We start from the raw sequence: 17,347 nt of genomic DNA, 5'->3' as shown, positions 1-17,347 counted from the left end.
TCCTCTAAATATCAGCAATACTTTGAGTTTTTTTAAGAGGTTATATTTTAAACCACTCAAAATAGGACTGAGGATCTGTATTAACCATTTATGCAAATATACTCTATAGACCTATTTGAGGAAACAAGTACACTCACCTCATTTCCCATAGCCCCTTGCCTTGGAGCAGGCATTCATCTGCTTTTTCCTAGACAGTGTTATTATCTCTTCTTTGTTCCTGCCTCTTGCCAAGCCATCCCCCACACTATTAGTAGAACCACCTTTCTAACCTTTACAGTGGCTTCCTATCCTCTACAGGATAAAAATCTAAACTCAACTAGCACATAAGACTCTTTGGGATCCAGTCCTTGCCTATATTTCTTGGTTCTTTTCTCTTGGCAGTCCCTCTTGTTTATGTGCTATAGCCAACTAACCCTCAAATGCCACCAGTTTCCTATACCTCTGTGCCTTTCTCATATGGTTTATTCTGCTTAATTTTCCCTGTCTCACTCCTATGTTGCTACAAAATATTCACAATGTTTATAGGATAGATGTTGAGGAAAGGTAACAGTTTCCACAAGAGGAAAATTAAACCTATTTGTTGATGCTCTTTAAGGAAATAAACATGTAGACATAATTTTTCATCTTCAGAATTGTTTGGTGTGGCTCAATAAACAAGGTTACTTTTTAAAAAAGTCACTATATTATGATCCCAGGACAAAGCTCATCTTTTTTATTGGGGGAGTGAGATACTTATTAAAACCTGGCTTTGAATAGCTTGTGAACTATTTCCACTCCCAAATACCTGTTGTATATAGAGAAAACTTCTATCAGTATTATTGACTAATTATCGTGATAAGTCCAATGAGAAATGGATTAGGCAGGGTATGATTTTCTAAGGATAGGTAGGAATTATCAGAAGCTCCATGTATAGTTTTAAAAAGTTCAAGTGATTCTGAAAACTTTTTCCCTGAAAGATGTTCTTTGCCCAACAATGCCTGCCCCCACCTCCTACCCCAGCTTATTCCAAGAATCACTGGTTGAAGAAAAAGGAACAAATTCAAAATAAGGAATTAATTTGAATGAATATTTTGAATGAAAACATGTAACAGTGACATTCCTTGGGGATCAATAAAATGAGTCAACTTAGTCAACATTTCCCAATGGCAAGAATATACAGTAAAAATTCCAAGTTTGCAAATTATTCTAATATCTTTAAATTAGTGAAATAAGCTAATGATGAAATGCTGGTAGACAGAACATGTGTATATAGGTAAGTGGAAAATTGGCAGATGAGTTTGAGTGTAATATGATAAAATTTAAGTTATAAGATAAAGGGTTCTTAATAATAACTTCCTCACAAAAAAGGCACGAAGAAATCACTTTGGATGTTTCCCTAAAGATATTATCTTAATGTGCAATTGCAGCCAAAAGACAAAAAAAGTAATGGGCATCATCAGGAAGAAAGTAAGACAAAAAACAGAACATATTATGATAGTTTTGCGTAAACAACATGATATATCTACATCTGGAATACAGATGTCCTCTTTGCTCAACATTAATAAAGACTACACAGTACAAATGGAAAGATCTTGGAATTAAAATGAATGAATGATATGACATATATTACATAGGCTAAAAAATTCAGAAATGATATAGAATAATAAATGTTTATTTAAGATGAACCATATTCAATGTTTATGAAATCATAGTAACATGGATAAGAAGAACAGAGACTTGTTAGTCATTTCATGAAATATTAGGACTAGCATTCACTTCTTAGTCTTAATGTACTAGATCTAAGCAAGGCAGATAAATAGTTGGGCTATATTATACAGCAAACAAAAAGCATGAGAAAGTTGTTATGCATAGAAGTGTTGCATGCTAAAAATATAAATATGTTGAAGCAAAGTTTAGCCAAAACTAAAAAGGAGAATCTACAACTGGTTAGAAAAGTAGAAATGTTTGGAGTTTGTCTTAATTGTTTTGAGTTGGCATCATAAAATGTAATCTAAGATGGACTGTTGTTTGAATTAACCATGGAATTTTGTGTTTTTGTTTTTAAAGACTATATTTTTGGGCAGCCCCAGTGGCTCAGAGGTTTAGCGCTGCCTTTGGTCCAGGGCGTGATCTTGGAGACCTGGGATCGAGTCCCACGTCGGGTTCCCTGCATGGAGCCTGCTTCTCCCTCTGCCTGTGTCTCTACCTTTTTCTCTCTCTCTGTGCCTCTCATGAATAAATTTGAAAAAAATAAATAAAGGCTATAGTTTTAAGTAATCTCTACACCCAATGTGGGGCTCAAACTCACAATCCCAAGATCAAGAGTCGCATGCTCCACTGACTGAGCCAACCAGGTGCTCCGAGTGCTTTTTTATCTAATTAGGTAAACTCCAAAAACATAATGCAAATTAGAAGGAAATTTAACAAATACTTCTGGTTAATCTTTTATTCTTAGTTTTTCTGATATTTAGTATGATTAGGAAACTCATTAAATCTTAATCCTGGAATGATTACTAACTTTCATTTGCTGATTTATAATATGACACACTAGTTACTATGGGTTTATGTGTCATCATACCTACTTCAGCATTTAATGAAAGCCTTCCAGGTACAAACTCTGTATCAAGTACTAGGGATTTGCAGAAGTATAAGAGAGTCTCCGCAAATAGCTTATAATTTAGATGGAAAAAAAGGACTAAACTTATCAATAACCACAGAAGAACAGAGGTTAGTGCTAAGTCATAGTACAGCAGTTGTTGCCCTTAAAGAGATGATGGCTGATTGGAAAATTCTGCAAAACATTAACGGAGGAGCTTGAATTTCAGTTTGTCTTTCAAAGAAAAGTGTCACTCAAGTAAATGTAAGCTGTTAAGATACTCACTCCCAAGCTTCACCTCAGACCTACTGGATCAGACTTTCTGACAAGTAGGAATGGGCACTTGACATTTTTAAAAATTTCATCACATGATTCCAGTCAGCCAGTCCATGAGGAAATGTTTGGGAAATACTGAAATAGAGAGTCTGTATAATTATGGGTACTGGTAGGCAGAAGCAGGAAAAGTACCTGGAAATCTGTTTGGGAGAGGAAGATGAATAAATCAGTGACTTTTGGGGCCAGCGGCTCATGCAAATTGTAGGGAAACAATGGGAGACAATTGCAAAAGTAGACTACATCAAATTTTGGAGGGCTTTGAATTCCAAGTATAAGAGGTTTTAATTTGTTTTGCTTTTTAATAGAGTGTACCATTGAAAGTTTTGGAGCAAAACAGTAACTTTTATAACATGTTCCCTGGGGGCAGAAGTCTAGGCAAGAAACTGAAATAACAGTTAAGGTACAAATAATAAGACCTAGACTAAATATGACAGCAATGGGAACAGAAGAGAAATGTTAGGTCCATATTTGGTGATACAGAAAGGGCAATTGGGAGTACCTAGTAAGAGTTTGGGATGTCCAGATCTCCTTTTTAATATTTTAAATATCTTCCTCTGTAAACTGAGATGTTTTATTTTCTTCCCTTTTCCTTTAATTTCTGTGAAAAAATATAACTATTTTGCATTAGAACTCATTGTTTAGACTAGTAGCTAAGGATGTGTACCTAAAAATTCTTAAGAAAACCAATGGCCAAAGTGGCTTTAAATCACACTTTAATTTTTCAATGCTGATTACCAGCAAGATTTGAAACCAAAGTGTTTAGAATTATCTTATTGTCTGTGTGGCAAAACATTTAATACAAGTTAAAGAGGGAAAGAAAATATTAAATATCTACCACACAGCAAAAATTCACAGAGCATATTAATAGTTAGAATAGAGGGATGAGGTGGATGCGTGGTTTATCTCTGAAACTGGTGTCTTTACATATAAGATGAAGCCTAAATGTCTTGACTTCTAGAGATGGCTGTAAGTAAAATGTTTTTTTTTTTTTTGTAAGTAAAATGTTAATGAAAGTTTCCATATCTTCTTCCCTTTATGACCATTTTTCCCTTTCAGTTTCATTCTTGGTACCATGTGCTCATGTCCTTCAAGCAATATCAAATTCTGCTTTCAGAGAAGATATAGTCACTTATGTCACAGTATGGGTACATACTGTATTTGTATTTTCAACCTTATCTCTAATCCTAGGTAATGAAACTTTTGCTCTCCTATTGAAGGCACCTAAGACTTTGGGAAAAGCCAGAAAATGGGAGAGATTTTCTAGGTAATAGGAAGAGATATTTTTCTCACATATTCTGGAATATCATCTGCACCTGTTGTGATAATTTTGGAGCCATTTTTAGAATGTAGTAAAGTGTTGTATTTAGCAGTTGTAAGTATTCTACATGATCAGATTAAAAAAAAACTTTTTTTTTTTTTAAAAAAAAAACCTTTCTGAATAACAATTTAGAACCTATAGGGATTGCAGGGCAAACGAAGAGTATTTCTTCCTGTTTGATTCAGTGAGAAAACTAGCCCCTTTGTATTCCAGAGACCATAAATGATACGGAAAAGGTCAGGAAACTGGCATAGAAATATAACTCTGTTCAATACAGTTCAACGATGTTCCCATGACATACGTTAGTAATATGCCACTGGAATCATCCTATTTTTTGCACAGCTGAATAGTTTGTTTCTAATTCTGGCATAGCTCTAACCCTGCTGAAATAAGCTGTTGCAATTTAAATTCTTTCAAAAGAAAACATTGGCATCACTGTACCACACACTAATGTACTTTCTAAAGATTTTTAAATGCTTTGTTTTCTGAATAAATCTCTAAATGAACTACATGCTTTTTACTTTGACAAATCATTTAAGTGTTTTTTGCATCATTACAGAATAGATATAGGATTGATAAGATTTGCCTCCCCCTGCCCCCATGATAATGGTGGTGTGGAATCAATTCTCTTATGCAAGACATTTCAGTTATATTTGATACAAGCACTTATGCAATAATATGTAACTGTTTTGAGTTTCATGCTGGTTTGATGGGAATTACACTTCCCGGGTTTTGGTAATAATTTATCTACTCATGTTTCTTTCTTGCTGGCTTTGATTTCATTAGTCTTCTAATTTCTTTTAGTGTATTCCAAGGTTCTGTCTTAGATCTATTATTTAACAGTTACAGGGCATGCCTTTTTTTTTTTAAGGGTAGAGTGATCCAAAGATAAGATTAGCATTATCAACCAAATATATTAATTGTGTTATTTACAGTAGTGGGTTCTAGGGTTCATGGGAAAAGTAGTAAGAGAACCTGGACCTGCTGGAGGTTACTATCTCCACAAAGTCCTTTGTGTCACCTACTTAGAGTGAAAGATAATAAAGAGATGTGAGAAAAAAACAAAAACAAAAACAAAAAAAAAAAAATAAAGAGATGTGAGGAAAGTGAACTCACTTCTTTTCCAATTCAAAACACTGAATCACTGTCTCCAGGCATTAAAGGCAGCATGTGTACAGCATATCCACTGAACAGTCCTAATCCAACATTAGCTTAAAAAAAGAGATTTGTCTCCCATGTTAAGCAATCACTCTGCTTACATGATGGAACAAATTTATTTCAACCTAAGATAATTTGATGTTTGTCTGTTTCCTTATAACTTTTCATAAAGTCAATTTTGAATAATATGCATACATTCCTAAAGGTTACCTCCTTCATGTTCATTAAAGGAAGATCTAAGGGAAATAATTTACTTTGCAGTAGAATCCAATAAGGTTAAATTTGTACTAACACAATAAAGAATACTGAAGAAATGTATTGATTCAACATATTTGCAATACCTTCAAAATTGAGTAAATCTATCTATTTAAGGATAGAAGGAGTGATTGGTTTCCAAAGGTCTTTCCACTGTAAAACTGTATGAAGTCAATATTTTCCTTTCCTTCAAGTCCCTTTTACTCCTGCTATTCTTGCCTTTATTCAATATTATATTTTCTGTTACATGAAAAGGAGAATACTGATGCATAGGTTTAGGGTATGTCTCATGCTCAGTTGTAATTAGGGAATTGAACCTATAATGTTTGCTGGTTTTTCTTTTATGGAACAACTATCAATAAATTATAACTGTTGAATGGTAGGAGTATTGTTAATTATATGTGGACACCCTCCCTTTCAGGTCCAGTTATGACAGCATGTTCTTATTTGTCCCATCTCCAAACCCCTTTCTTCTGGCCCCTGCCAATCCATTGACCACCAGATTTTTGTTTCACTCTGACACTAAGTAAGCAAAGAACTTTAGAGTTTTTTTTTTAATTTTGTTTCAAGATTTATTTATTTTAGAGAGAGAGAGAGAGAGAGAGCAAGAGTGCATGAGCAGGGGGAGGGGCAGAGGGAGAGAAAGAGAAGCCTCAAGCCTCAAGAGAAAGTTTGATCCCAGGACCCTGAAATCATGACCTGAGCCGAAATCAGGGGTCTGCTGCTCAACTGACTGAGCTGCTCAGGCGCCCCAAGTAAAGAACATTGTTAAACTTATCCCTCCACATTTTGGGGTTAAGGATATAAAAATAAAATCTTTTGATTTTTAGCAACCTAATTAACAGGTGGGCAAAATATATGAACAGATATCTTACCAAAGTAGATATGCAGATGGCAAATAAGCATATGAAAAGATGCTCCATCCTTAAAGGTTCTACCTTTAATTGGGATGAAGATAGACTTGGAAATGGCAAGGTTCCTGAATGAATAATATTTTTAATTGATAGACCTTAAAGTATCTTTCACAAGGAGATTAACAGATCTAAAAGTAGATTGCTTGGGAATACATTAAGTAATGGCAGAATTGGTATCCTATCAATCCTGACTTTCTAATCTGTTTGTCCCATGTGCTGTGGCTTTTACTCCAGAAAACACAAGGATGAAGAAACAAAAGTTACCACTCTTTTGTTCAAATACAGAATAAGAAGTAATGTTTTTACAGATCCACAAAGATCTGCAGAAGAATGAACTATGTAAGCTTATGAAATCCTGCCCTCTAAACCAAAAGCCAGGGAGTTAAAAAAAAAAATGCCAGGGAGTTGCTCAGAAAATAGAACATATATAGTATGCAGATATTAAGGCAGCTACCAAACTTACTGTACATGATTTTTTTTGTCTACAGTGTTATCTGTTGCCTTATATAAGACAAATATAAGAGTTTGTCTTTTTTGTGGATCTGAATTTATGTCTAAGAGAAGTTTATTTGTGTAAGTGACAGCAAATTTGCTCCCTGTGATGTAAGACATATTACATGGGTACAATTGTTAACACAATGATTGTGGTAGCAGAATGATAGAGTTAAGGAAAAAAAAGGTCAGTTCATACAATAGAACATGAGAAATGAAACAATAGGTCAAGGAAATTGGCCATTTAGCCGTGTTAATATTTTTGTCAACAATGTTGTCAACAATAGAATCAATTAATTACTTAGGATGTCACCCTTACAAACTAGAGAATATACCCAAAATGACTTGCCTGTTTTTTTCCCTGTGGCTTAACATTCATAAATCTATCTAAATATTTTTGCCTATTTATTATTTAAACCTGTATCACACTTTTAATAAGTGAGGAAACTTGATATAAACTGCTATTCCTTTTTAAAAAAATTCTCCAGAATTTACTTTCAGAATTTAAGTGCTCCCCTCATGTATCTTAAAAATTAATGCTGGGGGAGTGTGGGTGGCTCAGTTGGTTTTATGACCTCCATTTGGGTCATGATCTCAGGATCCTGGGTTGGAGCCCCCACGTTGGGCTCCATGCTCAGTGGGGTGCCTACTTGTCCCTCTTCCTCTGATTCTTACCCTGCTTGTGCTCTCTAATAAATAAAATATTTAAAAGTAATTAATGCTAATTCTTTGTTCATATTGCCAGTAATATTTGTGATTTTAAGGTGTTTTAACTTTACCATTTAAATTTTTTTCATTAAGAACTTATTTTTGGAGCAGCTTTAGGCTCATAGCAAAAATGAGGCAATAGTACAGAGATTTTTTAAATATACCTCCGCCCCAGATATGCATAGATTCCCTTATTATCAACACCCCCCCCCCACCGTACAATTAATAAACCTGCACTGATACATCATTATCACCCAAAGTCCATAGTTTACATTAGGGTTTACTCTTGATGTTGTACATTCTATGAGTTTGGACATGTATCCATTATATTATCATGCAGAGTATTTTTGACTGCCCTAAAACCCTTTCTTTGTCCATTTACCCTTCTCTCTTGCCTCCAACCCCTGGCAACCACTAATCTTTTTACTATCTGCCTTTTCCAGAATGCCATATACTTGGAATTATATAGTGTGTAGCCTTTTCAGATTGGCCTCTTTTACTTAGTAATATGCATTTTAGGTTCCTTTATGCCTTTTCAGGAGTCAATAATGAAAAAAATTTTGCTTCATCACACAGAAATCCCCCCATCCCAGTTCCTTGAATATTTCTTTTCCTTGAATTTTTTAAGCTTTATATTTTAAAGTTTGGGAGGATACATATTAATATAGGTGAGTTAGCATGAAAATTAAAAATTATTTTAAAGTTTAAAATGAAGGAAGACAGTGGTTTAGTAGTTATTAGGCCAATCAGAACATTTAATTATGTCCCTGACCAAATGCACTCTCTTGGGCACATTAAAGCTAAGAATTGGTATCAGCAAATAATATTATTTTAAATGTTAAATGATTTTTATGATTTTTGTTAAGCCTTTATTGTTGACTAGGAAATCTTAATCATTATATATATAATGGTGTGTGTGTATACATATATATTGAACTATATATATATATACACCATTATATAATATATATTACATCATTAGATACAATATGTAATGATTATTTAAAAATTTTATATACATTTTCTTTTGAAATTATTTGGCCTAAAGTAAGTCATTGAATTTGCCATTAGGTATAAATATTCTGCAACCATTGTACATTCTCAGGAATCTTGTCACAGAAATCTTCCATGGAAGGCAACCAGCAGAATCCCTTTGTACCCATATTTTCTTCCTTTATTCCATTCTCCAACTGGGATGTATGTTCTACTTTGTCTTATGAGAACAAAGTGACAGTGAACAGTGAGCTGAATGGAGCCCAGAAACTTGCAAATGCTTTTGTGGAGCAAAGTTGTCACTTCTCCCAATGTTTATTAGATGCAGAAACAAATGATTTTGTTCAAAACAAACCTAGTCTTAACTAAACTAATGTACCTCAATTACATTTTCCTCTCAGGTGCATTCTTTACAAAATGCACATAGAAGTCCAGGAGCCCATTTTTTCAGTTACTCTAAAGTATCTGGGCCAGAAAGGCAAGTTCTGTTTTCAACACTATTGTTAATAGCCAGATATTTACTTTCATAGCTTTTCGCCCCCCCCACTTCTAAAGTCATGAGATTAAAGTAGAAGAAGAAATGAAAACATCTGTGCTTTCATGTCTTTCATTTTCCAGTTCAGAACCTCAGTGTCCCTAGAGATCTGCAGTCTCTTCTGGTGCAGCCATTCATTCCCACATGGGCCATCATTTATTAGCTTGATAAATCTGCCCCAGGCCTTCTTCGTGTCTTGATATACATGTCAGGAATATTCAGTCCCCTAGGAAGCTGTCTCAAACCTGTGTTGTACTGCTTTCCAGTCAGGAAACCACCAATTTCCTCTAGCTTTTCTCCTTATTGTTACATAAAGCATGAGATACTGTTGCCAATGCTTCTGAACAGCCAGACTCATCATTGTTGGTTATAACAGCATAACTATTCATTTCTAAAGAAAACAGTTTATTGCCATTTAATCATGCCATGAATGCTGCACTCTGCATGTATTTTTATTTCTCTTCCACCCAATTTATTCCTTTTGCTATATTCTTAATGATAGTTTGGATTCCCTAGACTCTTGAGTTTTTTTTTCCTCGTGGATTCCCTTCTGAATTAGTTTTTTTCTGTCCCCTCTAAACATGCTTATCTTGTTTAATAAGCTGTAGCATAGAAAAGAGTATCTCAAGGTTTTCACTTTCATATCTAGCCAAGAAAATTTATATTTATATTGCACATGATTGGTGACCATTCAGACAGAAGTACAAACACAACAAATATATCCCAAGGCACTCCAAATAGTTCCCTTGGTGTCCTTACATCCTGGGATTTTCCCCAGCAAGCTGTTGAGTTCAAGAAAGCATTTCTTTTAATTCTTTCAGGCTGATCCTTTGTCCTTTGCCTCTATATTTTGTTAATCTTCTAGGAAGTGGGGCACAATATTGGAATGAACCACCTTAATGTCAAATATAGCATCTTTCAGTAAAAATGACACAACACAAATACTCAATATATACTTGACAGAAATGTTTAAAATTATTTCTCTCCCATTTATTCATTCCTTTTGCTATGCCCACTTCTTCAACTTCTAGGCCCAATGGATGTTGAAGCTAAGGCATAAGGATAGGAGCTGGAAAAGTCAAGCATCATTTCAAACCTGGCTAATTTTAAGAATGAGTACAGAAGAAAAGTTAAGAAGATGCTATTTTTACTGGGGTGGGACTAATAATGTGGTTGTGTTTTGTGAAGATACTGAGTTTTAAATTTTAATTCTTAGAATGTGGTATAGATCAATAAACATTAGCTGTTATCATGATGTTTATTATTATAGTAAATTACAAATGTAATTCTAGGGAAGAAAAAACTAAACTCAAATATGTACCTATTTATTTGAATACAGGTATCTTTTTCTATAGAAAATATCAATAGGTTGCATATACCATATTTAATAAGTACTATTTTTGTGTTTGTATGTGTTATGGGTAGGTAGTCTCAGGCTGGGTAAGTAATCACATTAATAATTTTAATAGCTTCCAACTGAAAAAAGAAATAAGAACAAATGTTCATTATTGGATACTCTGTGAAGCTAAGTGAATAACTGACTAATCTCTCTATGATTTCTTGCAGATATCATGGAAATCAGGACAGTGGCAGTTGGAATAGTGGCAATCAAAGGGGTGGAAAGTGAATATTATCTTGCAATGAATAAGGAAGGAAAGCTCTATGCAAAGGTATTGATAATTGATAGTTTAGACTTAATTTTTTGAACTTACTTTCGTCAAAAACATCTTGCATTTTTTTTTTTTGAGGGGAGAGAGAGAAAAGAGAGAAGAGGTAGGGGAGGGGCAAAGGAAGAGGAAAAGAGAGAGAATCCCAAGGAGGCTTCATACCCAGCGTGGAGCCCAATGAGGGCCTGATCTCACAATCCTGAGATCATGACCTGAGCTGAAACCTAGAGTCAGACACAACCAACTGAGCCACCCGGGTGCTCCAAAACATCTTGCCTTTCTGAAAAGTAAAGATGAAACTAATTTCTTTCAATTATATAATTTAATAATTTCATTAAAACACTTCATATTCAAGTATTGAGAAAAATGTTTTTCTGCAGGACCTTGGACAAATTGCTTAAACTCTCTAGGCTGGGGTGTCTTCATTTGCAAAATGAGCTGAATTAACCAGCCTCTCAGGATACTTCCAGCTCTGAGATTCCATGTGCATTTTAGATACTTGTAATATAAAATTTCCTTCTGAGAGTATTAAAGCTCTTTTTGTTGAAGTTCACACAATCTGTACATTGCTGACATGAAAATTCTTGGGAAAAACATTCAGACATTTGTTTTTATCAACATCAATCTCACATTCATGGACTTTGAAATGTAAGCATTCATGTTATTCCAACTTTATTACAATGTGAAATATATAACAGTTTATCCCATCATAAAAAATATAATCGACTTTCCTTTGTATTCCCACAGCCCAGCATAACTGGCACAGGCTAATTACATAATAATATAGATTTAACTGAATGAACGACTGATTGAATAGTTGGACGGATGAACAAATAAAATTAATTTTCTATCACCATTGCAAGCAGTGTAGTAGTAAATGAAGAAAAGTTGTGAAATATGTCCTTCGACTCAAGGAGGCAGATGCTCTGCTAATTATATCTTATCTCAGCAGTCAGGGAATGAGTGATGGGCATGGTAATATGAGAGCTGCTACTTAGGGTGAAATAGTTCCTAATTCTAAAGAATAATAGTAGCAACTAACTGCAAAAAAGTTAGATATTTGAAAATATGTTGCATAACTAAATATGTATCATTTTATCCTTTTAAAAAAATTTAAGATATCTTTTTTTTTTTGCAAATATGCTAACCTATATTTAACAAAATGCATTAGGCCCGCACACAAAAAAGAAAAGGTCATATATGTTTTAATTTTACTAAATATTACTTGCTGCTTATTCTTTGAATCCCTCTAAAAATCATTTGGATAATGTTATTTGTTGTTTTAACAGAAAGAATGCAATGAAGATTGCAACTTCAAAGAATTAATTCTGGAAAACCATTACAACACATATGCATCAGCTAAATGGACACACAGCGGAGGAGAAATGTTTGTTGCTTTAAATCAAAAGGGGATTCCTGTAAGGGGGAAAAAAACGAAGAAAGAACAAAAAACAGCCCACTTTCTTCCTATGGCAATAACATAATCATATAAGGTATATAAGAAACCAGTTCCAGCAGGGAGATTTCTTTAAGTGGACTGTTTTCTTTCTTTTTCTCTTTTCTTTCCTTTCTTTTTTTTTTTTTTTTAAGTAACCAAGAAAGGCTGGAAAACTACTGAAAAACTGATCAAGCTGGACTTGCGCATGTATGTTTATTTTAAGAGACTGCATTAAAGAAAGATTTGAAAAATATACACAAAAATCAGATTTAGTAACTAAAAGTTGTAAAAAATTGTAAAACTGGTTGTACAATCATGATGTTAGTAATAGTAATGTTTTTTCTTAAATTAATTTACCCTTAAGAGTATGTTAGATTTGATTATCTGATAATGATTATTTAAATATTCCTATCTGCTTATAAAATGGCTGCTATAATAATAATAATAATGCAGATGATGTTATATAAGATATGTCAGACATAAAGGCTGCTGGAATGATATGTCAGATAATCAAGCCAATACTAACTATTGAAGATGGGCAGTATTTGAAAGGCTTTCTGGTGAAAAATTATAATCCATATAAATCTAATCAGAAAAGAGAATATTCTCAAAATTCTATGGAGTGGAATCAAATAGGTAGTTTTACGAAAGTATTATATTAGAATATGCTTGTATCTATTAACAAGAAGAAAATTCTAATGCTGCTCAAACTGAAAGGGTATTGCTAAAAGGATGTTTTCAAAAATCTTGTATGTAAAATAGCAATAATGATAATACTGTACTTCATCTCACTTGCCACAAAATAACATCTTATAATCCCTAAAATCAAAATTGAGAAATCTTTACATTTTTTTCAAGTAACATAATCTATCTTTTGTATAATTCATATTTGGGAATATGACTTTAATAATGTTCTTCCCACAAATAATCATGCTTTTTCTCTGTGGTTACAGCATTAAACTCTATTTTAAGTTGTATTTGAACTTTATTGTTTTGTTATTTAAGTTTATGTTATTTATAAAAAAAAACCTTAATAAGCTGTATCTGTTTCATATGCTTTTAATTCTAGAGCAATAACAAAACCGTCTGGCTCAACGGCAGATTCCCCCCTCCCCCTCATGACCAATATCAAGTCTAGTACACAGCATTTGGGCCAGCAAATCCTGGATGGCAGACAAAGATGACAGCCTGCAGCAATTTTTACAATAGATGTCTCACAGGGAACAATACAAAAATGCAAAATATGTTTGCCACATACTGTCGTCAATTAAATTGGATCATATAAGTAAAATCACTGCAAATAAAAAAACTTAAAGGATTTTAAAGTTAGATTATATTTGAGAAAAAAGAATATATTTGAGTTCATGAATAGAAAAGTGCCACAGTTTTAAAATATCCATATTTAGAGTTAATAATTTTTCCTATGTCTAGAAATTTCTTCTATTCAAAATACTGCCATATTGAGAGTTGTTTTCCTGTTAGATAGCAGGAACACAATACCCAAAATGGAATATATAGTCAGGGCTTTGAGGACCTGAATGTCATGAAGGCTTGAGGTCAGGCTACAGACAATAGTCTTATCAGAATGATAAATTCTACTTCATAACTCCTTAATTGGCAGATTTAGTAAAACTTTATGTGTTCACCAACAGGAGGTCAACAGTTATCTAAATTAAACTATTGGAATGCTAATCATCGTGGTTTTAAGTTCAAAATATTTGTCATCAAGTCCCTTTATTGTATATAAATATTATCAACTAACATATTTATAGGCTAAATAAAAAGGCTAAATCAACAGGAACAACAGATTCACTTGATCTTTTTGTGACTCACCTATATATCCAGGTTGCAAGAAGCTAGAAAGAATTGTTCTTCCTTAGATATATTTTGAGGACATGCTATGAAAGATATTCTGGACTGTTCTCTGATTCATGGACCTTGCTAGGCTAGGTTCCTGGATCAGGCTTCTGTGGCTGGAGTCTTGTGAAAATACAGAGGGCAGAGGAGAATCTATATTTCTCATATTTGTTTCCTTAGTGCTTAGCAGAGTGTCTATCCATAATCAATATTTTTATGAATTTATTCAATGGTTGAATATTAAAGGAAATTCAGACAGATTAATCTTCATCTTTAAAAGTAAGGGCAAAACATGATGATATAGGATTTTGAACAGAAATAGTGTATATTCATACAAGATATGAACTATGTTAGGACCAAATAGTCTTTGTCTATGGAGTTACAATAAAATTACATAGCAGTGCTGAATTAAGCAAACCAAATTTAGCAGGAAATTAAATCTAGTAGTGTATCTAGAAACACTTTGAACTCACTGTTTATCCTCCCCCTTTTAAAAAACATATCATGCAAATTTTAGAAAATAAAATCTGTACTAGTTACATACATTTAGAATTCTAGAATCTTAAAACTGAAGGGGCCTTAGTCCCTTGTATTTATCTGTAGACCAGGAAACTGAGATTGTGATACAACCAAAGTAGCTGGTTAGGTACAGAGATGTCAAAAAAAGTCTAGATCACTTAGCATGCACTTCCTACCCTTAGATTATTAGGATTATTAGCTAATAATCCCCTTCTTTAAAAAATTTCTATTGAGAGGCACCCGGGTGTCTCAGTTGGTTAAGTATCTGACTTTTGATTTGGACTTGGGCCATGATCTCAGGGTTGGAGATGGAGCCCCACATCAGACCCCATGCTGGGTGTGGAGCCTGCTTAAGATTCTCTCCCTCTGCACCCTTCCCAAACCGTGCTCTCTCTCTCTCTTTATATATATATATATATATATATATATATATATATATATATATTTTCCATTGAGATATGATCTTTTTGTTTGCATGCAAAGGCAACTTAGATTTTGGCAGTTCACTTCATACACAATAAGTAGTCCATAATGTGATGATTTGACTCAAAAGGAGGAAAGAAACAGTGCAATTTCAAATCCTGTTTCCTGTTCTACTCTGTCATGTGCTCCTTTATTTACAAATGAGGAACAGTAAGCAAATATCCATATAAACAGAGTAACCTTTTCTAAAATGTTTTTTGAAAGAGAAAATTAGTTAAATGTATAGGTTTCCAACAAGAAGGAAGGCAAAAATTAAGTGAAAGAATATGAAATGTTAAAAAAAGAAGTAATAAAAAGATATTTTCAATTCAATTAATGAACTAAAATATTTTTATATAAAAAAGCCATAGTATAAATCAGCCTTTGAATTGGCTATAAATCAATCTAATTGTAAAGGAGAAAGGATGCTGGAGCTAAATTCTTAGTTTCTATGTCTTAGAGTTTGCTCCTCTGGTACTCTAGAGTTGCAAAGAACATACAGATTGACTATAAGACACCACAGCTGTAATAAAAGTAATTCTATAACCACAAATGCAGTAAATCAGTATCTCTCAAAATTCTTCACTGAAAGAACAATAATAGTAGAAGTAGAGAATGAGAGGCTCAGGAATATTACAATGGTGGCACATAAAATATCTTGAAAATCTTTTTTCTCTTAAAACTCATGTGATTTTTGCATTTTATTCTATAATACATGTTTGTTCTAATATAAAATTCACAGCAATAAGCAAAAGTGATACATCAGATGTACAAAGTTTATCATGCAGCTTCATTCACACCACTATCCTACTGCCATATACTTGGGCATGAATGACACAAGAGATCCTGTACCTTTCATTATCCAACTTTACACACAGATGACACATGGCAAGGACAAGCATTATATGGTCTAATTCCTTTGGGGAATATAAATAATAGTGAAAGGGAATAGAGGGGAAGGGAGAAGAAATGGGTAGGAAATATCAGAAAGGGAGACAGAACATGGAAGACTCCTAACTCTGGGAAACGAACTAGGGGTGGTGGAAGGGGAGGAGGGGGGCGGGTGGGAGTGACTGGTTGGTGGGCACTGAGGGGGGCACTTGATGGGATGAGCACTGGGTGTTATTCTGTATGTTGGCAAATTGAACACCAATAAAAAATAAATTTATTATTAAAAAAAATTTAAAAATAAAGAAAACCAAAACTGGGATGCCTGGGTGGCTCAGCCGTTGGACATCTGCCTTCAGCTCAGGGCATGATCCCAGAGTCTTGGGATCAAGTCCCAATCAGGCTCCCTGTATGGAGCCTGCTTCTCCCTCTGCCTGAGTCTCTGCCTCTCTCTCTCTGTCTCTCATGAATAAATAAATAAAATCTTAAAAAAAAGAAAACCAAAACTTTAAAGTTTGGTTTTAAAACAGCAAATATTTATTAGCTTATGGTTTATGAGGTCAGGAACCTGGACATGGTTTAGCTAGTTGTCACCAGTTAGAATCTCTCCTAAGGCTACAAACAAGGTGCTGGCCAGGGCTGTGGACATCTATTATTTCAATGCTCAACTTAGAAAGGAATCCACCTTAGGTCCTCACTGGTTGTTGGCTCAAAACATCACTTTCTTACCACATGAAACTTTCCATAGCACTACTTAAAACATTGCAGTCTGTTTCTCACAGAGCAAGGAATCAGAGAGAATGCCCAAAATGGAAGCCACAATATTTTATAACCTAATCTTGAAAGTGATATCCCATTACTTCTGCCTATACAAGGTAAGGGAATTACACAAAGGCATAAATACCAAAAAGCAGGGATCATTGCAGGCCATCTTTAAGGCTGTCTAACACAAATAATAAATAGGATGTTTTTAAGGTCACTACCATAAGACAGGATTCTTTAGGGCATACTAAAAGTAATTCATGGTTTTCATTGGTGAGCCATTCAGCAGAGAAAAATAGGTATATTCTCTGAGGCAACATTCTTGATACTTCCCTGTGGGATATTGAATGGCCCATTCTCATAAGAATGATTGAGAAAAGGTTGGAACCACAGTCTAGACTGCATATTAGCTTGAGTTGTGCCTCCTTAGAACTCCTAATATAGCTGGAAAACTAATAATATCACTTTGC

General features: G+C 34.1%; 2 protein-coding genes across 4 annotated transcripts in view; one reads left to right on the top strand and one right to left on the bottom strand.

Annotated features, from left to right (window-relative positions):
- Positions 1-14,184, top strand: part of FGF7 (fibroblast growth factor 7) — a 54,012-nt gene extending 39,828 nt beyond the window's left edge. For both annotated transcript variants that reach the window (XM_041743195.1, XM_041743196.1), the window contains exons 3-4: positions 10,851-10,954; positions 12,241-14,184. In XM_041743195.1, coding sequence (XP_041599129.1) covers positions 10,851-10,954; positions 12,241-12,435 — 299 coding nt within the window. In that variant the 3' untranslated portion in view covers positions 12,436-14,184. The remainder of the gene's footprint in view (positions 1-10,850; positions 10,955-12,240) is intronic.
- Positions 1-17,347, bottom strand: part of FAM227B (family with sequence similarity 227 member B) — a 182,630-nt gene that overhangs the window by 98,575 nt on the left and 66,708 nt on the right. The gene's annotated exons all lie outside the window — the stretch shown is intronic.

Source organism: Vulpes lagopus, chromosome 2 (assembly GCF_018345385.1).
Source record: "Vulpes lagopus strain Blue_001 chromosome 2, ASM1834538v1, whole genome shotgun sequence".
Taxonomy (NCBI): domain Eukaryota; kingdom Metazoa; phylum Chordata; class Mammalia; order Carnivora; family Canidae; genus Vulpes; species Vulpes lagopus.
The sequence above is the reverse complement of the archived record's forward strand: the minus strand, read 5'-3'. Positions and strand labels throughout refer to the sequence as shown.